The sequence below is a fragment of the Pavona decussata genome, unplaced genomic scaffold (genome assembly GCF_977016875.1).
Source record: "Pavona decussata unplaced genomic scaffold, jaPavDecu1.1 SCAFFOLD_50, whole genome shotgun sequence".
Lineage (NCBI taxonomy): Eukaryota > Metazoa > Cnidaria > Anthozoa > Scleractinia > Agariciidae > Pavona > Pavona decussata.
In genome coordinates this window covers 271188-294269 of record NW_028145472.1, presented here as the reverse complement: position 1 = coordinate 294269, position 23082 = coordinate 271188, and the positions used below count along the sequence as shown (strand labels likewise).

The 23082-nt window shown below is 38.4% G+C and overlaps 2 protein-coding genes across 3 annotated transcripts; both read left to right on the top strand.

Moving 5' to 3' along the window:
* Window positions 1-262: 262 nt before the first annotated feature.
* On the top strand, window positions 263-7611 carry LOC146481351 (uncharacterized). Its single transcript, XM_085108422.1, has 5 exons — window positions 263-407; window positions 3688-4080; window positions 6414-6470; window positions 6646-7044; window positions 7523-7611. The coding sequence occupies exons 1-5, from the start codon at window positions 353-355 to the stop codon at window positions 7609-7611; spliced, it is 993 nt and encodes a 330-aa protein (XP_084964548.1). The 5' UTR covers window positions 263-352.
* Window positions 7612-8939: 1328 nt separating this feature from the next.
* LOC146481350 (adhesion G protein-coupled receptor L4-like) lies at window positions 8940-21949 on the top strand. 2 transcript variants are annotated; one of them, XM_085108442.1, is made up of 15 exons: window positions 8940-8961; window positions 11680-11730; window positions 12369-12558; window positions 14334-14438; window positions 15334-15421; window positions 16353-16443; window positions 17070-17122; window positions 18013-18139; window positions 18279-18379; window positions 18871-18973; window positions 19499-19649; window positions 20008-20089; window positions 20616-20682; window positions 21492-21574; window positions 21823-21949. In XM_085108442.1, the coding sequence occupies exons 2-15, from the start codon at window positions 11680-11682 to the stop codon at window positions 21947-21949; spliced, it is 1419 nt and encodes a 472-aa protein (XP_084964568.1). In that variant the 5' UTR covers window positions 8940-8961. The 2 variants fall into 2 exon arrangements, with proteins under 2 accessions (XP_084964568.1, XP_084964569.1); XM_085108443.1 differs by lacking the exon at window positions 21823-21949 and having other exon boundaries at window positions 20613-21504.
* Window positions 21950-23082: the final 1133 nt, after the last annotated feature.

Here is a 23082-nt window from a genome sequence, read left to right as displayed (position 1 = left end):
TAGCTAACGTCGAAACGCCGTCGTTTTTAGCAATTATCTAACCTTAAAATGATTTTAAGAAATATTTCATCGCAATTTTTTATAATAAATAATTTTGCCTTTTTCATTCTTTGGAAAAATAATATTTAAAACAGCTGAGCGTGCACAGCACAAGTTTGTGAGACATATTCATTAATTATTGATTTGTACGTTAAACAGCCGATCATAGCAGGCTAGCACCCGAACCATAGATCAATTAATTAATACAAAGCAAACACGCACATCGCAAAAATCTTATTTCATGCTTGTTTTATGAAAGCAGTCGAATTCGCGTTTAAGTTTTGAGGTGACATGTAAATCGTAAGCCAAATTTATGATGGGAAATGCAATTCTCTCATATGGAATTATCTTCTTGGAGATCAGTTTAAGTAAGTATGGTATTCATATCTATTCATTTTTGTTTCGTGTTGTCGCTCGCTTTTCTAATTAAAGCATGTGCGGTAGGACGGAACTAGACACCAGTTCGTTTCGCCGGCATAGCTTTTCAGATGGCAATATCCTCCTCAAAAATTCGAATTTAATTGTGGAAAAGGAAAACTAGTGTTTTCCTTAGCGTTGAGAAGCTGGTCCGTTTCAGTTCCTTTTCGTCTTGGCAAATATGTCGTTTAAAGGGTGAAAACAGACGGGCTAATATTTTCGGAAAGCAAACAGCAGGTCGAAAATTCAAGGAACTGCCAATCCTGTCCATTAAAATGTCTGCGATTAAAATTTTTAGCTTAATGATACGAACAGATCAACTTTGAAGCTGTGTTAGCTTATACACAAATTTGTCGTTTCAAAAAAAGGCAACAAAGCGATTTGGGAACACAGCTGACAACATTTTGAATTATTTTCTTAAACGTTCCTCGTTGGATCAATTTGCCCATGACAGAAATTCCTCTTTACTCTCGTAATAACTGAATTTGCAAATAAGATAAGGGCATTTTATACAGGCATTTTATAAAACGCCAGGTTATTATTGCAGACACACTTGTAAAATTTAAGTTGAAATACATATGCTTAACATATTAAACAATTCTAATTTTAATTGTTTAGCATTTTAAACCGCTGAAAAGTGAAAAGTTATGTGAGCTCAAGCATAAGCTTATCTGACAACAGCAAAAACTCGAACAAGCACCATACGCAGATGAAGAAAAAACTGTTTGCCTCATGCCTTGTTGTCATTATATTTAGAATAACGGCGATTTTACGCTGGTGCTTTTCCCTACCCGTATAAATAAGGATATTTGTGCTGTTGTCCTTGTGCCCATCTTTGCGTCGTTAACCCAGGCTTTATGCTTGTATTTGTGAATCCGTCAATCGCTAACGACTCCAGATCAGGTCTGGTTTGAGAAATAATCGACGTCAAATGCGGGCTTAGTTCTTAAGTACATGGTGTCGGGACTGGTCTTCAGTAGTGACTCAAGCACTAGCACAGCATTCGCTTTCTTTCCAAAGAGGGAGTTATGTCTTCACAAGCCTACTGGGCTTTCGGAAATTCGGAAACGTTCTACTGCTACACAGGCTACCCAAGAAAATCAGAGTTCATGATCAAACATGGGAACGCAAGCAAAACATGAAAATGCGTTGATTGTATTTCGATTATTGTACGTGCTTACACTTAAGTTTGTCAGTATGGTTTTTACGGACTCTATTAATTTGTTTGCACGTATGCTAGTGGTTGTGTTTTTGGTGAAAACAAAGCTGAAATACGTAGAATAAAACTTTTTTTTTCGGTCAAACAGTTTGCTGGTTTGCGTGCACATCTTATTTCAAAATTTATTGCTTCGAAAGACTTCATCCTTTTGAATAAACTTGTCAGCAATCTTCTCATGATCAGTTTGGTTCAACAGAACCTCTGTAGTTTCATTGTATACGGCGAACTTCTTGTAAGTTTTCTTGTCTAGTAAATGTTGATAACAAACGTTTTCGTTAAGTTTCGTTTTCTAGCACACTTTAAAGGAATAATTCTTGAAATTGTCCGATTTTGTAGAAGCCGCTGGCGTTGGCGCTAAATTTAATTCATTTGTTATTTACTCGTTTTCACATTATACTGCTCGGCGATTTAAATTTACCAAAAAGTTGAGTAATTGCGAGAAAAATTCATACCCATTTTTTGTTAGTTGACAATTTCGTACATTTTGGACTTAGATGCGGTTTCAGCCGAATAGAGGTTTACGCAAATCGCGAGGAATAAATACCAGACTATTTTATTGTCTTTTTTTGGAAGCATCACCGAACGTTTCATTAAGAAAATTTTCCATGTAAATGGCAAAACATGTGCTGAACACCTTTCAATTATGCCTTACGCTTGAAATATTCTCAAAGAAGACAGAAACGGTCGACTGTTTTCGTTAACTCTCCCTTGCATGCAGTTTGCCATGACGAAATTAACTGAGCTGTTTTTCTGATAATTGGTTTAGAAATTTGAAGAAGGGATTTGAATCTGGTAATCTTAACACCGTTTTGATAGACAGGCAAAATCACTGTCCATTTTCTTTGGAGCCTACATTAGCATAACTCAGTGAAAGACCACAATAATTTACCAAAACCGCGCAAATCCGCGTTTTCAAAATATCACACAGAAAAGGAGGATCTGTTGAACTCCCAAAACACAAATCAAATTTGGTCCGAGTTAGTCCTGTTCAAAGTTTTGCCTGGCATCGGCGGCAAACACTGAGGTTAATGTTGAGTAGCGTTTGATCCCCCTATTTTGGTGCCAAAGGAATACGTGGCTCAGAGATGGGGAAAATGTGGTATGATCACGATTCGATTTTTTGAGATATGCGATCCAGGGGGGTGCAATCATTTATTTTCACCTTATCTAGACGGGACTGTGTTTCGTCTACTAGTGTGGTGGCGAAGGATTCCGCGGCAATTTGGGAAAAATGCCATAAGTTGTGGTGTATTTTTCAGCTTTTTAGAATTAGTGAGTGTTGCTTAATTGAGTCTGGAGTATGCATGGTTAGCCTAAATTTTCTTTGTGGTTTTAAATAGTCCTTGTCGGCACAGATCTACTTTTCCCGCATAGCCACAAACTAAAAAAACTACCTCTGTATTAGCCGGAGGAATCGCCCTTAACTACAAGAGGCAAAATTTGGGAAACACTCTGTAGTTAATCCCTAAACTTTTACTCGAAGTTCTTGCACCTAATTAACTTCACATCTACCACGAGTTTTCAAGGTTTTAGTTCATAAGCTCATTGCTCCGGCCTTGACGCATCACGCAGTGATGCAGTCTAGTCAGAGACCCACATTTCACCCTTGCTCACCATGGATTCTCCTGTAGCTCCAGTGGTTAGAGCATCCGACTAGATCATGGAGGGTCATGGGTTGAAATCCCATCTGGAGCTCGGATTTTTTTCCAAGTTTCCACTTGATGCAAAACCTTATCATGTTGTTATATCTAAGAAGATGGTTGCAAGAAGTCTTTATTTTGTTCTTGCAGTTGTTGAAGTTTTTGCATCCTTTTCTTCCGTTATATCGTCGTATTATTTTGGTGAGTTTTCTTTTTTTCTTAAACCTGACGTTTCTGATAAACAATAGATATGGAATCTCGTACCAAGAGTCTTGCGCAAATTTGAAAAAGACATGAGAAACAGTTCTGTACACGCGAATGACTATACATAATGGTAACATTACGCATGTACAATTTATTTTGTTTTCAAAGGTCTGCATATGCATCAGTGTCCTGATAATTTGTTCACGTTAAGCCTTAGCGATGTACATGTCTGCAGAGATGAACCAAACAATTGCCAGATCAAGAATCTTCAGAATCCATTCCTGGTGGAGTGCTCGCCTTTAATGGTTCGTCGCTATAATGTTAGCAGTTGCTCTAGTTGGTGCCATTTTTTTGCTTCGGGTTTGAAGAATCCAGAAAGGGTCGAAGAATTCCTCGAGCAGTGCAACTCCAAGTTTCTCAAGTTTTATCGGCGATTCGAGTTGGAACCAGTTGGTGGCGCGGAATATTTGCCATCCATCGGAAAACTGATTAATGTTCAACCTTGCGGACTGCCCAGGAAAAGATCGTTTGTTATAGACATCTGCAACTGTACTGATGGAGGTAAAAATTTTACAATGTTAGGAACAGAAAGTGAAAAGGACTCGGAAATACAAATCCGAATTCTACCGAGTGAAGAGTCAAACCTAGACCTTCCGATAACTAGTTCTGACGCTCTACCACTGAGCTACAGCTGCAGCGGGCCCGTGGGGTCTGGGCCAGTTGTCTAGGTTCATGTGACAAGCATACTACTAGGATTTAAATGTGGACGAGTGTATATGGATGAAAGTGAAGAGGTTTGTCTCTTGTTGGAAGAACTTGGATTTTCTGATATAGACATCTATCATTTGCTCACTAGGCTTAAAACGTTAAACGTTAAATTTCGTTTTCTAGCACGCTTTAAAGGAATAATTCTTGAAATTGTCCGATTTTGTAGCAGCTCAGCTGCTGGTGCTAAATTTCATTTATTTTTTATTTATTCAGTTTCACAGATAATTATACTGCTCGGCCATTTAAATTTGCCAAAAAAGTTAAGTAATTGCGAGAAAAATTCATACGCATTTTTTTAGTTGACAAAATTGGTACATTTTGGCCTGATACGGATGCGGTTTCAGCCGAATAGACGTTTACACAAATCGCAAAGAATAACTAACGGACTACTGATTATTGACTTTTTTTGGAAGCATCACCGAACCGTTCTTTTAGAAAAATTTCTATATTAAAGGTAAACCATGTGCTGGACACCTTTGCATAATGCCTTAAGTTTGAAATATCGTCAAAGAAAACAAAAATGGTCGACTGTTTTCGTTAACTGTCCTTTGGATGCAGTTTACCATGACGCAATTAACTGACCTGTTTTCTCCGATAATTGGCTTAGAAATTTGAAGAAGGGAATTGAATATGGGAATTTTGCAACGTTTTGATAGACAGCCAAAATCACTGTCTATTTTTGCTGGAACCTACACTAGCATGACTCAGTGAAAGGCCACAATAACAATTTTTCAAACCGCGCAAATTAGCGTTTTTAAAATATCGCACAAAAAAGTAGGATCTGTGGAACTCCCAAAACACAAATCAAATTTGGTCCGAGTCAGTCCTGTTCAAAGGTTTGCCTGCAAACACCGAGGTCAATGTTGATTAGGGTTTGATCCCCTCTTTTGGTACCCGGCCAAAGGAATACACAGTTCAGAGATGGGTAAAATGTGGTATGATCACGATTCGATTTTTTGAGATACGCGATCCAGGGGGCTGCAATCATTTATTTTCACCCTATCTAGACGTTACTATTTTATTTTGTCTTTTGTATGATGTCGAAGGATTCTAGAGTATGCATGATAAGCCTGAATTTTCTTTGTAGTTTTGTGCCCTTGCCGGTACAGATCTACTTTTCCCACATAGCTACAAACTGCTAAAAATACCTTTGTATTAGCCGGGGGAATCGCCCTTAACTACAAAAGGCAAAATTTGGGGAACATTCTGCAATTAATCCATAAAGTTTTACTTGAAGTTCTTGCACCTAATTAACTTCACATCTACCACGAATTTTCAAGGTTTTAGTTCATAAGCTCATTGCTTAGTCCTTGACGCATCATGCAGTGATGCAGTTCTAGTCAAAGAGCCACATTTCACCCTTGCTCTCCATGGACTCTCCTGTAGCTACAGTGGTTACAGCGTCCGACTAGATCACGGAGGGTCGTGGGTTCAAATCCCATCTGGAAGTTTCCATCTCCTGTAAAAACTTATCATGTTGTCTGATATCTAAGGGCCTGTTCACATGGAGGTGGGGGGACCCCGGGAAGGTGAGGTACCCCGCCTCGGTGGGGTTACTAATCTCTCCATACAATCTCTCTTTATTTCTTGATCGCGTTCACATGTGAATTGGTGTACCTCACCGAGGCAGGTTGCCCGGTCAGCCGAGGCGGGTAACCCGCTTAGCTGGGGTGAGTTTTCTCCATGTGAATGCTGGAGGTGGGGTGGGGTGATGTTCGTTCGGGCAATTGTCTCTGAATTCAGTACAAGCGTGGCAAGCTTTTTCGCAGATATCACCTTCAAAACATTGACAACAATGCCACTGAAGAAAGTTTTGAAGGAGTTGAAGGTGCATTTGTCGAGTCTGATAACCAAGCTGATCTAACGATCTTGGATTAAGGTGAAATCGTGCCCGTAGAACAACGAAACGAAAAGTGTCTTCCATCCGCCATCTTTGTTGATATATTGGCTTAGCGACCACGCGATAGCTTTTTAAACCTCACCCCAGCGCCCCGGGGTTGCATGTGAAGGCCTGTTTTTTCTGACCCCGGGTAGATGGGGTACCTCACCTTGCCGGGGTCCCCCACCTCCATGTGAACAGGCCCTAAGAAGATGGTTGTAAAAAAGTCTTTATTTTGTTCTTGCAGATGTTGAAAGTGTTGCACCATTTTCCTACTTTACCTACTTTACGTCGTATTATTTTGGTGAGTTTTCATTTTTTTTCTTAAACCTGACGTTTCTGTCAAACAATAGTTATGTCGAATCTCGTACCAAGAGTCTTGCGCAAATTTAAAAAAGACATGAAAAACAGTTCTGTATGCGAGAATCATATGCATAACGGTAAGATTACGCATGTATAATTTATTTTGTTTGCCATAGGAAAACGAATGCGTCAGTGTCCTGCTAATTTGTCCACGTTAAGCCTCAGCGATGTTTGCAGAGACCAACAAAACAATTCCCAGATGAAGAATCTTCAGAATCCATTCCTGGTGGAGTGCTCGCCTTTAATGGTTCCTACCCAGGATGTTAGCAGTTGCTCTAGTTGGTGCTATGTTTTTGCTTTAAATTCGAAGGACCCAGAAAGGACCGAATTCCTAAAGCGGTGCAACTCCACGTTTCCCAAACCTCAGTATCGGCCATTCAAGTTGGAACTGGTTACTGAGACGGGAAATTTGTCATCCATCAGAAAACTGACTAATGTTCAACCCTGCGGACCGCTCACTCACGGGAATAGTTCGTTTGTTATAGACATAAAGATCTGCAACTGTACTGGTGGAGGTAAAAATTTTACAATGTTAGGAACAAAAAGCGAAGAGGACTCGGTAGTAGAATATCCGAATTCTTCCGAGTGAAGAGTCGAACCTACAACTTCCGATAACTAGTTCGGACGCTCCACCTCTGAGATACAGCTGTAGCAAGCTCGTGGGGTCTGGGCTAGTTATCTAGGTTCATGTGACAAGCACACTACTAGGATTTAAATGTGAACCATTCTATATAGATGAAAGTGAAGAGGTTCGTCTCTTGTTGGAAGGACTCGAATTTCTGAAATAGACATCTATCATTTGCTCACCAGGCTTACACTTATTGAAGAACACATTTTCTTATATCCAATAACTTACTGACGGACTGCGTTATACTGAATGACCGAACTAACGAATGAAGAAAGAACGAGTGAGTGAGTCAATGAATAAGTGAATGAGTGATTCATTGATTGAAACAACGAACTAATTAATTGATGAATTAATCACTTTCGTAGTGAAGGAAAGTTTTGAACCCTTTCTAGACCAGGGAAGGGAGGCCAGAAATCTGTCCGAGTGGACTTCGAAAGTTAATAACGTGATTTAACGTTGTGCAAGCATCACCAAACTTTGCGATTTTTCCAGAATTTTTTGGCTCTATCATAACAACTATTTAAAGAAATTATTAAAAACGACGCTTACCACTGCAATGAAACAACATTTTAGCCGATTCTGAGTAGTCAATGTTATATGAGACCCTCGGAAAAATGGATTTCATTGTATTTGCTGGCTCTCGTTAAGATCCACAAGAAGTCGACGCCAACAGTACAAGTGAAAATGCTCGGAGATAAATGCTCGAAGATAAATCCCCAGTTAGAAGACAAATAACGTCCGGTAACTTTATCGACCTTCAGCTAAAAAGGGTGGTGTAACGAGCATTGAATACTGTATGAAGACGTAACTGTTCAATTTAAAATCTATAGAAGAGATGTCATTAAAAGTTGAATCTTTTGCTGCCCCTACAGGGCAGTTTATAAATTTAATCAAAATTATTTAGGACTGTTGCCTTGGCTAGAAAGTTATTTCCTGTTATGAAAAATGTTAGTCAACCTTACTTTGTTTGACTGCGACCCCAACTGGTACACCAAGACTATCCAGCTTCAACCTTACAACATCAATAGGGATAATAGAATTGAAATCTCGAGCTCTAAAGCAGGGAAGCAAAACGGCCAATAGCCGATCGACCACAGGGGAACCCTGAGGGAACAGCGTGTGGTCTGAACAACGAGGTTCAAAATCCTCCAATCACTAACACCAAAGCGATTATGCAAGCAACCTCCACCAATCATACTTTATCTTTAATCTTTAATTAGCATAATTGCCATTAGCAAAGCTAATCCGGCAATGGAGCTGCCAGCGGACGCACAATAGGTTAAATTATACATGTAGAACATATAAAGAACTGATAAATTCCGAGTAAGAGTCAGACTTGACGATGTCAGGTGGTAACACATTCCATGTTGGGATTGTTCTTACATAAAATGAGTGTTTGTAAGCGTCGACTGAAGAGAACGGTAGGCTTAACTTAAAGTCATGACACGCCCTTGTACGGCTGTACGCGGGCACAGAGAAAAGCTCGTGGGGGAGGGAGATGTTAACGTGACCTCTATGACCTCATATGCACAGCCGCCGACGCTTTCGCCTGGTGAAGCCGGACCAGCTGTATAGCGGTCGAAACGTTGCGATCAACGCCGATGCTACACAATCGTAGGACAAACGATCAATGTTGGTGTATAAAAATTAAATCCATTAGAGAACGTTAATAGAGGCCTTTATTGGAGGAATAGTACAGTTTCAAGTCTGTTATGGTAAAGCTTAGCTTGACGTGCTTTCTGTTTTTAATGTTCATTTAGACCCTCCTCACTCGGACGAAATTGAGTTTCCTTCATATGGCTCGGTAAGACTGTTACTGTAATCTTGTTGTTCTCACACAACACCCTCAGTGGAACAAAAAGGAACGACAAAAGTCAAATAAATCAAATAAAATGTTACTGTGCCACGCATAGTACTTCACCTCACAAACATTCTAATAACCACACGTGCTCATTTAACTTGTTCGAGAGAGAGCTGTCCCATGTACAGATAGCCAAAAACGTGTTAAGGTTACCGTGTACCTTCATGGGTGGCTTCAGTTAAACGGATATAGCGCCTCTCAGTTACTTCACAGATACCCAAAACCCATATCAAATTAAAGCTTATAGAACTGGGTATTCAAATATTTCATTGCTTTTCCAAGAAAATAAATTCCCATATTTTACGTAAAGTCGGAACTTGAAGGTCCAGGTCATCGTTCAAGAGTTCCAACTCAATGCGATTTTTATATTTTGGAAGTTTGTTTTTTTTCTCCAGGTCAGGATCCAAAAAGCTTCAAAAGCGAGTCGGGATTTTCCTTAATTCGATTGCGTTCAAAAGTTACAAAACATTTTCAAAACTGCGAGAAAATCATGCGCAGTGAACGCACGGAAAGGCCTTTCAAGGAAAGAATTTTTAGAATTATCGAATTCCCCGACACTTTTTTGTTGGTTATATATTTTTCTAGCATCTGGCCAAATTTTACTGAAATCAGCCAAATCGTTGTTGAGTTGTAACTCTTGAAAGTGTCCCCTGCAAGCGAAAATTAAAATTTGAGAAAACAGCGCTTGAAAAAAAAGTCTCGCTACACAAACAAGTACCGCCCCCCTAACGCCTTTATGGAAAATTAGCCAATCATTTTGCAAGCTACTTTTTCTTCCGGTCACCTCCTGTCTCGCTACACAAACAAGTACCGCCCCCCTAACGCCTTTATGGAAAATTAGCCAATCATTTTGCAAGCTACTTTTTCTTCCGGTCACCTCCTGTACATGTGAAAACTGATTTTCTCGCAGTTTGGCACGTACTCGCGTTCCAGAGTAATCAACTCCTTCACCATTTTGCTGGACATCTGCGGTGTTTGTTGCACGCGCTCGTCGATTTTGTAATCTGCAATGATTATGGGAAAAACAAAATGGGAACTGAAGCCGACCTCATCACGCAAAGCTGTTGGGCCGAAGCAGAAGAGGCTAAGGAGGGCAAAATTATCAGCACAAAGCGCTACAGAATTGGTCAGAATTATCGGAGAACCACCGTAACCGCATGTATTGTCTCAGTCAAAACGAAAATTCTTGCTGCTCTTCAGTCGAGAAGCCGGCGAATAAATCTATTCGAGTGAAATATTGTTGAGAATAGCGACGTTTCAAAATTGCTTATCGAAAGTTCGGGTGAAAATTCGCTCTTGAATGAACGTCCCAAATTGTTAATGCTGCAAATAGGAAACAAGTATCCATTTGACGCTTGAAAGAAAACGTTTGAACGGAACCGTTTAAAAGAGCTGACTCCGTTTAAGGCTTTGGAAATTACCGTAATACACTAGGTCTTTGTGAAAACGCTACAAGCAAAAGGGGCGGCTTTCCCTTTACAAGTTATCTTATAGCGACGGGCGACGTGAGAAAAGATCAAGACATAGGACATGATTCTTAGCGTTATTATTCAATTGCTTTTTTTGTTTTGTTTCCGCTTGCCGAGACTTGTAAGTTTTACGCACCCGAACACAAGTGATCTGATAACGTTTAGCCGCAAATAAAAAAAGGAAGCTAATGAAGCGCGATTCACGGACTCGCGAATTGAAATATTAACAAGCGCAAATATTCTTCAAATATTCGCTTCGCTGGACGATTTTAAGACCTTTACCTACTTTAAAGTGTAGCTTAAAGCTTTTGTCTTCTTTTATGTCAGTGTCGTACTCGAACAAACGCAAGTTCTTCCACTAAATACAGGATATTCGAAGTGCGAGAACGTGAGGGAAAGACCGTTCGCGCAAATATCGCAACGGGTTGTTACACCGGCAGCAATATCCTGTCAATCAAAGTAGAATTTAACTTCCGGTGGAAATCACTTACGTTCCAATTTCTCGGCAAATACTCACTCTTTTTCGAAAATTCTTTTTTTGTTTGTAAGAACTTACTGGGAAGTTTATTTTTATCTAAAAAAATGAAAATCCAAAAATTTTCTCTCTGAAGGTACACGGTAACTTTAAATTTCTCTCGGCAAAAGAAAAGACAGCTTTACAAAAGAAGACGATCGTCTACCGAGAAGCAAGCTATACAGATAATTCCTGCCAATTTTTTTCTAATAATTTTTTCCACCTTTTAAAACACCACTGGGACAGAGACTGTTTAGGTTTTATAAGGTGGGGTGGGCTAGGGGAACCTGAGAGGGCGCCCATGGGAAAATAAGGCTTCAGATTGGGATTACATAGGATCGTTTTTCGCCGCATTTGAAGGTCTCTCGGGCCCGGTATTACTCAGGACTCCCTACCCCGACAGAGGCTGGTAATGGAGACTAATGGGAGGACACCACACGCAAAAATAGGTCAGCCTGATAAGCCGGTGACTATTTCGAAGTAAACGCGTTTTCCTTGCTTTTCCTGGGAGGGGTTATCGTATCCGATCATTTGGGCGATATTTTAATGTTGCAACGAGAAAGGAGTATTAATTTATAGTAAAATTGAAAAGGTTTAGAGTGTTTTAGTATTAAATTGTGCAATCAGAGCGCCATTTAATTCTAAGAAAACAATTTACCAATGGCAACTTTTTTACAGATGATGTGGTTTTTAACTCATCTCTATGAAGTTAATGGAAGCGCCTTCCAGGTAATATACTTAATCGATGACTTCCATTGTCTTAAAATAATTTGTGAATTTTAAGTCTTACTTTATTATTGACTTTCTCGCATTGATTTTCCGTTGCATTGTTTGCATACGGATACATAATTTCCATGACATAGATCGATTATTTGATTCATCATCGCACGGTTGAATCAGTGCCTTATAAGAATATAATGAAGGCTTTGAAGGAGGCCTGGGGTGGGTATAATCCAATCCCAGGAACATCCTCAGAAGACCAAAAAGGTCCTGTGTAGATGGCACTAGTTCTTCACCGAATCGTTTTCAAAACTTTCACCAATAACTGAAAATAATATTTATACTAGAAAAATGCAGTTGTTATTGAATCCAGTAACTGTAACCAAAATAGAAAGATTTTGGAAGAAAGTTGAGTTTGCTCGCAAGTACGATGCATCATTGCCCTCAACTTAACTTAAAGAACTTGAACTTAAAAACATGACATTTACATCATGTACACACAAAATGTGGCATTAAACATATTAAACATCCCCGGAGACTGCACAATACGAGCTCTTACGTACTTTTCAATTGGATTGTTCTGTAATAAGCTAGATGGGTTTGGGTAGATATTTTATTTCCAACTATTTCCAACCGTTTTTTTGCAGCATGCCTACTCTTTGTTGAAACCGACCATCGAAAAGTTCAAGAACGTTTCTTTAAGAGATGAGCAGAATAAAGAACTGAGAGGAAACGTGGAATTCACGACGTATTGTTTTGAAGATTTCCTTCTCAGGTTTTGTCAAGAGCAGTTGAATAAAACCAGGAATCAAATTCGCTATGCAAGAGATGAACTAGGTCAGTAGATTTTTTTTTCAATTAACGACAAAATATATCAGGAGCCATAATCAGGGATGGAGACCGTAAGCGTGGGCTCCAAGCGTCCCCATGTGTTGTACCAAAAAATCCGTTTTTAGAAAAAAATTGCGCCACCCTTCACGTTATAAACCCGCGCGGATACACGCAAAGTTGTGTGGCGCTACTGCCTTATATGGAAAATGGAAGAGAAAGTCCAGTTTGGTTTCGACAAAATTACATAATTTGTAAATACTTTGAATGTGAAAATAACATTTTATTACCCTGTACATGTTTAAGTTCCTCCGTCTAACCTTACTAAACTACAGCTGTAAACTAAAACATTGAGGACAACTCCAGGAAATTCTCCTGGCTGAGTAGAAAACATTAAACCTTACAGTACAGATATAAAAATATTCTCCGCAATGCTGATGTATATATAAACTTAAATTTTATTCGAGAAGACGGTTTCAACCATTTATTTCAAATTGGTGGTAAGTCCTTGAGGAGACGAGTTAAGGCCATCGTCTCAAACGTTTTCTACGCGCTCACTGGCATAAATATTCGGCGCTTCCACCAAATTTTGTAAACTGTTATTTTACGAGTGTATGGTTTTACGTAATGAGCCGCCCAAAGTTTAGCATAACAAACTTTTAATGCGGAGTGCCTGTGAAACAGGTCATGGTTAAACAAGTTAGGGATTACCAAGAAAAAGGTTATATTAAAAACAATTCAGTTTATTGGCAGAAATTACGTAGTAAGCTAAAAGCTGTCTAATTGAGCGGATTTCGGTCACAGATCAGTGCCAAAGTTTTCAACATCGGTCAGAAGTGAATTTCTCTATTACCTCTTTTTGCCGAAAAGCTTACTGCTTCGTATGACGGCTGTTGGCTTACTGCTTTCTAGAAGTATTACACGTAAGAATTGAGACTAATGTTCATTCGTTTATTAGTTGTTGATCTCTATGGTCATCCAAGGGACTACAAAGCTGTAAACACGTTCGAACTCTTTCTTTTTTTCAAGCTCGCAGGATACTGAATTTCCTCAACATCAAACTGGCAGCCGTGACTTTAACCGTCAAAATTAGCTAATAATTCGCAAAATGCCACCGACAGAACTTAAGAACTGAAGAGGTAAAACAAAACTACTGCATGGTCTAGACAAACGACAAGTTTTCATGCATGTCCGCGGGAGTGAAAACAGAAGATATTTTTTACCTTATTTTGAAGACAGTACGTATCTTGACTAAAACCCAGAAACCAATCCAAATGTTTCAACTCGGTGTCGGTCACAGTCAAATGCATCCTCCACTGTTTTATATCTCGGCATCAGTAATAGGCTTTGTTTATAGCCAAGAAACCGGCTGCGATTTTACGAATGTGAGAAGGTATAATTTTTCAGCGTATCTTTTTTCCTGGTTAGAAAGTCCATCCATGTAGCCGGTTGTTGTTTTGCTTCTTCAACACGGACTTTTTTGAGTTCCTTTGCCTCTTGGGGAGACGGAATTTGAGTGGCAAAAAATTCGTTAAAATTATGCTGAAAAAGGTATGCTAGCATTTTCGTAAAGCCAACAGCAGGTTGTATATTAGGGGAATAAGATTCCACTTCCGCAACCAAAATTTTAATTAAGCTGAAGGATCCGAGCAGATGAAAATGAGTTAGCTTACACAAACATGCGTTTCAAAAGGCCACCAAAACTTGAGAGACAATATTTTTAGTATTTTGCTTAAATGATCTCGTTGGGTGCCGCTGATGGATTTGAACTGATGTTATTCTAGATGCAAAGCTCATGCGAGTTCTCAACCGACATGACAAAGAATTCAGTGTTAACGACACTAAAGGAAATTCCATCAAGATTCCTGCTGAAGATTTTAAAAACAATGGTTAGTGCAATGACGTCTGCTTCATGTTAAGGTGGATAGCACTGGTTTACATCACTTCTAGAACTTATACTTTGACTCTTATCAGTTTATAGAACAATAATGGTATCAAAAACATGCATAAACATTGGTGAACAAGTTATCTCCGGTCATTCTCTCAACACAGCAGGTTACCATGGCAACAGGACAACTTAAAAAGAAGAAAAAAAACCCTTATATTAACTAAAAAAATGAGCTCGGTGACCCCAATTTTGTATTATGGAACTGAAATCAGCTTGAAACTGTTTACAAAGTTCAAAAAAAATCTATTAAAGGATTTTAAGGACGCTCGTAAGGGTTTTTCATTGTTATAGTGCTTGTGAAATGATGGAATATTCCAAAAAAATTACATCTGATCATGTGAGCAAACTATAAAATCTATGTAACTCAGTTGTTGGGCAATATTTTAAAGGACGTTCTGGAGTCATAGCGGTTACCATGGTAACAGGTCAGCTATACGTAAAGGAACTTTGTTGAGTGGTTAGTTTGAACGAGGTGCTAGCTTGGTAGGATTTCATTTGTACTTTTTAAATTACACATCCAACCGGGTTTATATTTTTAAGTGGTATTAAGAGCACACACTCTTCCAGAACAGCAACGATCTAAAACGTGGAAGGTTGACAGAAATGGCCTTAAAATCTTCGAAAAGTATGTTGTGGCGCAAGAAGAGGGGGAACCATCACCCCTTCAGATGGATGAAGGTTAAAATGTTAAAATGGTTACATGATTTGGTTCTGGAAATAAGAGAGTTTAAGTTTTTTTTACAGAAACAGAATGTTATCTTCAGGGGTCAGCATTTGTAGCTCCAGAAAGCTAAACGGTTTCAGAGGGTTAATGTATAGTGCTTTTTTTCCATCAGATTCAGTGTTGCTAGGAGTGATTTACAAAAACATTCATGAACTATTTTTGACAGAACTGAATAAAGACAACATGACAAAGCAAAACAGGTTCGTAATTAAAACAGCTTTAGCTTACAAAATAATTGCTTATGACGGATAGAAATGACAAAATTATAGTTGGTTTATATCAGGTTCTTTGGTGCCATAACTGGGCAACAAAGTTTTCTAGGCACTAAACCAACCTTGTTACCAGGGATTTTCCCTGGACTATTTAACAATTATCAGCTGTGCACTCAATGTTACAACGGAAACAATAACACAAGTGCGTCTCGTGAAATCTAGATAATTTACTAAAGATCTAGTTGGCTAAATTCTAGACATGTTTAGTAGTAAACGCGTACATTTGTTTTATTTCTACATAGTAAATAAAATGCAACGGTTATGAAGCCTGACAAATTTCTTTGCTATATCTTTTTGTTAGCTTTTTTGGCCTTGACAGTGCACAGACTACAATAGATTTTGAAATGTGTTGGAGCAATTGACCAATAGAAACGTTCGTGTCAAGATATTCAACTGTAGTGTCAAGATTCAAACAAAGGATTGTGTACTGTCGTGGCCCTTCCAACATAAATTGCAGCACCTTTGTTTTCATGGCAAAGTTACATAATCAGTCCCTCAATTAACTATGATTTCTAACGCAAGATAGCTTTGTTCTCAATTTTATGTATTGACAGCGCACGTGCAGTAAGGGAGCGTATATTGTTGAAGCTCAGAAGATGTTCTTTGAAATGCAAATACTGCTTAGAAGACAATAAGCGACCATATCTTTTACTTCAAATTGTGGTCCATTGATAGCTGGACATGAAAAAAATCCCGAAAACTCTCTTGCGTCCCATGCTTATGGCATCCTGAACATTTTTCATAACATTTTTAGAACATATTTTGCGCTTTGTTTGCTGTCCCTGTTAGCTGTGACACCTGATGAAAATTTCATTCCCTACTCAGTTTCAGTATAACCACATTCGTCGTTCCATTTCAGGGTGCTTAACACGATAATAATGTCAGCCGTGATATACCCTCGGCCAAAAACATTGCAAGAAAATGTCACCTTGGTGTTCAAGAACTTAAAGGTATTAACGTCAATAAGTCAATCATAAATATGGGAAGGACTAAATTAGGGTAGTTCGTGATACGTTTTTCCATTTTAACTATGAGGCTTTTGTAAATTGTCAGTTTCAACGGTCTACCTTATTTTACACGCATGAAATGAAATAAAATGAAATGAAGATACTGTTCAAGAAAATGAATCCGTTTGACTCTTTGGCCATTCAGTTCTCAAGGCAAAGTTTATTGCTTTGTTGTACGTTTATATAGTTTTGGTTTGAATTGAATGTAACGTTTGTCAGTTTTTTCTGAGACTAAAATTCCACTCAACGCGACGGAAACTTGGGCTTATAAATTAAATTGGACCTCATCAGTTTGCTCTAAACACGTCTTCCGGTCATGTTGTGGAACAATGACGGATACAGACCTTCAGACAAGTGGGTTGCTCCCTTCTCGAACTCAAATTGCTTCTCTTTAAGATATGAAATTTCTTGGTCTAAAACATAGGGAGGAAGGCCAGGGGGAACAAAGCCGCCCCAACCCCTCGGTACATTCCCCACTACAGAAATGTCATTGATCATCTAGCTACAAACGAACTACTGACACCCCAAAGTTCAAACCTTAACTTTTGAACCACTTTATTTTTTGTCAGCCTGCAAAGACTGAAAATAGGCAATGTGTATTTTGGAGTTATCTTGAAAACAGGTAGAGTTACGTTCCTCTTATTCCCAATAATTATAAGTCACAAAAGTCACCAAATTTAATTAGTTCAGTAAAATCCGCCAGGTTCCTCTTAGATTCTCAGTCTTAGATTGTCGCGCTATACAGTTGCTACTTTAAAAAAAATTCAATCCGTTTTTGACAACTTTTGACACTTTAATGGATAACAATTTGATGGCTTAATCCCATTCTTGGATTATTAAAACAGAGGAATTGCGCAAGGTGGTTCTGAAGTTACAAGTCTAGTTCATACTACTCCTCGCACAATACAAGGATCTGATTGGCCAGTTGAAAAGGTAGTCATCGGAAGCTTGTAAAATAGATCGATGTCAAATCAAATGTCAAAGCCAAGGGAAAACTTTGCTTCGTGAACTGGTAACTAAGGCACGCCAAATTATAATTAGAGTTAAGTTTTGGCGCGAAAGATGTTGAAAAGATTGAATTTTTTGTAGTCCACTTTTGACAAGTTGCGCCAGCTGATAATTACCCCTCAAAAAGTGATTGTGCTGGCAAGATATACCATATACCATATGAATTTGGTCGCCAAAAAGCCACCACACAGATAATTCCTATGCGTTTTGTATTTATGTTGCCGTAAATAGTGTTTGAGAGGAGAGCTCTTCGACGGCCAGTAAAATCCCTGTTTGGAATGCTAATTGTAGAAAGGGCCTCACTTTACTACAACGTTTGCTACTGCAAGCTTTTGCCTAATCACAGTCCCTCCTCATTACTTGGTCAATAACAACACCCACCTAGTGACCAAGTAGCGAGAATAATAGGACAACTATGATTGCCTTAAGTCTCAATATCCAAGTAACTAATTAAATTTATTTAATAGATACCAAACATTTAGAAACATTTCAGTATTTCTTCAGTTCCGAAGGTTGGTCAGGGGAAGGATGTTATGTAAATTCGGTAACCAGCTCAGAAACAGTGTGTGTCTGCAATCATTTGACTCATTTTGCTGTTCTAATGGACTTCGCCGACACTGGCTCAGAACTTGTAAGTTGGAAACTAACACTGGAATAAAAGAAAGCTGTTTCTTTGCCTTATAGCTCTTTCTTAGTTTAGCTCTTCCTTTCTTTGGGGATCACTCATTTCACTCACTCATTTGCTATTGTTTTGTTTTGATTATCCCTAGCCGCGACATGACATCGAAGTACTGAAGATCCTCACCTACGCCGGTCTGGCCCTGTCTTTACTTGGAAATATCATTACAATAATCTGCTATCTCCTGCTGACGTAAGCTTAGAAATGTCTAGAGGAGCAAACTAGGAAATTGTGCGTTCATTGAACCACTTAGACCCAGAAAATCTGACTCTATGATTATGAAATACCTGAATAACTTTCCTAATATTCGAGTAAACGCCATGAAACTTCATGACTTTTTTTCAGAAATTTGTCTGAAAACAATTTGGGGTGGTTGTTCAATGTTTGTTGACTTTAACGTTGCCACGGCAACCAATTGGAAATCGACTTTTAACATGAAGAGAACTGCAAATGTCGGGATATTGTAACTTTTACGTTTTTGGCCTATGGGTTTTGATCACTTTTGGCAGCACAACGTAATTACCACGTCATATGACGTCATCCCTCCTCGTTGAAGACCTTAAAGGAAAGCGTGGACGTGCTTTTTTTTGTCCTTCAAGTGTTTAGATCTAGATAGGGTTAATCAAGAATTGCTTTACTGATTTTTCAATGATTAACCTGTTTTTCTGCTTCCCTTTGAATAGAGACAAGCACGCACCTTTATCTCAAATACATGTGAGTTTGGTGGCTTCTCTGTTGGCAGGACAGATTACTTTTCTTGCAGGAATCGGTGCTACCGAGAACAAGGTAAACACTACGAACGAATGGACGAATAACTACATAAGTGAGTGACTGAGTGAATGGTTGGTTGGATGGATGGATGGATGGATGGATGGATGGATGGATGGATGGACCGAAGAAGAAAGGGAGGAATAATTATATTAAACTCACGATAATGATGATACTGATGAGGGACGACCTGCATCTTTAATTTTACAACGTCTTACATGATTGGTCGAGAGAACAAAAGAGCGAATAAGCTAAGAGTAAGCTAAGAGCTGAGTACAGCGTTCCCATCCCTAAAAAAAAACAATGCAGCTGTAGGTTATATTTAAGGGTGCAGTAAAATTAGAGATTTTTGAAAGGTGCAAGTCTACTGGCTGATAATGCTGATGATGATGATAATGATAATGATGATACCAATGTTATTTTAATCTGCATACGTATAAAATTGTATCGTTTTCTCATTTCCCTTTCACTCTAATCTAGTGATTTTGTCAGGATTTAAGGTAACCCTCGCATTGTTACTGTCAAATGCTTTTTTTTTTGTAGGGCGCCTGTGTAACTGTAGCAGCTCTTACGCAGTACTTCTTCATGGTTGCCTTCTGTTGGATGCTTGTGGAGGGAATTTACCTTTACTTGTTCATTGTTAAAGTTTACAACGTCAGCCACCGAATGGCTGTGTATCATGGCATGTCTTGGGGTAGGAATAGTTATTTGAGAAAGAGGTGTCATCAGAAAATAAGAGCCAGCCACGTTTAACCATAAAATTAAAAACACAAAAAATTAATCCTAGTGCTCACGATCATGCCTAAGGAATAAAGGACACGGACATCATTTTTAACGCAACTTCTCAAACAAGAAAAGGTTTCGATTGCTTACTTTTCCTTTTACGATCTTGCAAAACATAGCTTCATGAAATATATATGACGTGTTTATTTCAATTTATTTTTCAATATGAAGTTAAACAAAATAGGAGCTAATGCTTTTGTGATCAAGGGTCTACTTTTAACACCAAGATGTTTCCAACTAAACCAATTTCAAGTTACATACCATTTCAGGAGTTCCTGCTATTTTGGTCGCTATATCGCTGACTGTCGCTGCAGGAAATAGTGGAGTCGAGAGCTTTGTCAGCGATAGAGAGTAAGGCTACCCGTTTTATTGTTTTTTTTTTTTAGTTTGTTATATAATTATAAATTACTAAAAGATGTCTTTTAGCAGTGTGGAAAGCCTTCGCTCTTTCCTCTGTTCCAAACCTCTTAACTGCTTAACAGTCCGTTACACTCCCCTCCTTCGCCATCTCCCCCCCTACCCCCGTTTCTCCTTCACGCGCTTTTTCGTGGTGCTCGTATTTTATACAGGCATAATAGGGTACATTTTCCCTTTTAAAATTACAGAGGACTAATATAACTCAATTAAACAATATTTCAGTCACTAAGTTATGTTACATGCTGTGATAAATCTAATACTAATAAAAAAAAAACAGTTCACAAAACATAAAACACATACACGCTTAAATGGTTATGCCAAACAAACTATGTACATAACTACAAGAAAAAATGTGAACAATGGATGATTTCATGATAGATTGGTAGCGTAATAAATTCTTTTTGTTAGGTTAGGGCGGTAAGTAATGTGTTAATCTAGCTTCTTTTCTCTTGTTAAGAAGCTGCTGGTTGTCATCTGGTAGTAGTGGTTTCGGGATATTTGTGTCATTTGTCGTGCTGATTGGGCTTGTAAGTAACAGAGTAAATTAAGAACTATTTCACAAGCGCGCGTTAGATTGAGATGATGAAGAGCCAACAAGACAAGTAATGCTTAGTTGGCCATTCCATCATCCCAAATCTAACAATTGCAAGTGGAATCGTTGTTTTTTTTTATTAAGACAACCAAGAAATTGTTACTAGATGTTAATGACTATAATTTTGCAAGAATGCCCAGAAGGTGATTTAATAGCCACTATTTCTCGGGATGGTATCCCACGACCGCTAACGTAATCAGAAGTCTGCAATAGGCCATTTCCGAGTTGCTGTGAACCTCATTGTGAAAGCAAGGCGTAGATTTGGAAAATTTTCATTTAGTCAAAATTCAACAGCTTAACCACTGTAACAGTTATCATCTCAGATGATGTCTCTGCCTGCCTCTGCCTGTTTGTCCGGCAGTGTCTCTGTCTGTCTGTCTGTCTGTCTGTCTGTCTGTCTTTTTCTCATTTTCTCACAACCACTTTCTTCTTAAACCTTATAAAGAAGGGAAGTTTATAATTATTAAGTCAAGCTCTGACAAGCCACTGAAAAGCTGCAATTCGTCAAAACTGATATTTAGCACTTTAAAACATGCCATGTAATTATGCCCGTACATATTTTATTACCAGAAGTAACTTGCATTCAATTAGTTTAACAATGGCCAAGAAAAACGTCGATGAGGAGAGAAAGGACAAAGTTGATGACAAAACGACTCATTATTGTCAAGGATTTAAAAGTCTTTTTGATAAAAGAAACTGATTTCTATTTTGAATTCATTTGTGTGTTTGTTTGTCTTATTTCAGGTTAACGTGGTCATTCTCGTGCGAGTCATCAAGGAAATGGCATCAATGCAGAATACAAATGACAAGCAGATTGAACAAGTCAAGTAGGAATAACTCTCTCAAGTAATCTTATTATATCCTCCCTATTGCACTTTGCGTGTTTTTCTATATTTGCCTTTGGGGGAATTCGATTTTTAATTCCGGTACATTTTCGTAATCATTCCAGTGGCCAAGGTCAGTTTAATAAGGTTAACGATTTTAAGTGTGTTTGCTCAAGGTACAGTTCTATTAGCTTTACATTTCCAAGCTTATGTTTCCAGGTTACGAAAAGTATAACATTTTTTTTACCCAGATTTGGCATCAGGGCATGCATGGTACTGATTCCTTTGTTAGGAGTCACGTGGCTGTTTGGTGTTTTGACTCCGTTTCACAAGGCGTTCATCTACTTGTTTGTCATCCTAAATTCTACTCAGGTATAACGTGTTAAAGAGGGTGATAAAGTTGATAATTATATCGTTACCAGTAAAAAAATTAACTTCCAGTACTTCACGAATTACACAAACACGATAAACGTAACACAAACTACATGGAAGAAAAGATACAAAGCAAAATTATGATAATGCATATACATAGATTTAAAAATATTATAATAGAAAATACTTCGTACTGAAAAAATAAATGCTATAACTTACAAGATGAAAGCACACCTAAATAGATCTCCCGGCATTACGTTTAAAAGTTTTCATCATCATCATCATCATCATCATCATCATCATCATCATCATTATCATCATCATCATCATCATCATTATCATCATCATCATCATCATCATCATCATCATCATCATCATCGTCATCACCATTCCCCAAAAATTTTGTTCCTTTTTCTTAAAACGGTTGTGATCGGTTTTCAAAGTCGACAGAATTCGAAACCACAGCTGAAGTAAATTCTTTACACTCTTATCTGACACTCGGAACATTTCGTTGCTCGAAACAAGCGCTCTGTTTTTCGCCAATGGTCTTATTTCTAAGCAATGGCGCTAAACCGGAGGAACAGTCTTAAAGGGAACTGTGTTTCTGTTTTGGTCATTTGGCACAGCTTGTCCTGTTAATTAAAACAACCGTGCCCCCTAAGTCATTAGGAACACTTTAGACCATCAGTTCCAATATTGCTACTGCAAGTACAGCCTTTTTTACCATTCCCGTTGTTGACAATACTTGGATGTTGTTGGGAGGACGGGCTCGACGGAAAAGCGATGAACAATTTCTAGTTATAAAATGTGTTACATAAAATATATCGAAAATAGTGACTTGATATTCTGAGTAACTGTAAGTTTGTCCCCATTGTTCCCGTTAAACCCAGTATACCCGCTCAATCTGAGCATTTCTTTTCACGGGAATCCATTCACCGTGATTAAAAGTGTCTGGACATGACGGGGATGGCGGATTTGACGGGAAAGCGGGGAACAACTTCCAGTTTAACTGCATGTTATCTTAATATAATTTAATTATTATTTATAATATACTGTTAGATACTTACGGTTATAAAATATGTTATATTAAATAGATTAAAAGTATATCAATAATAGTGAATTTATATTCTGAGTAACTG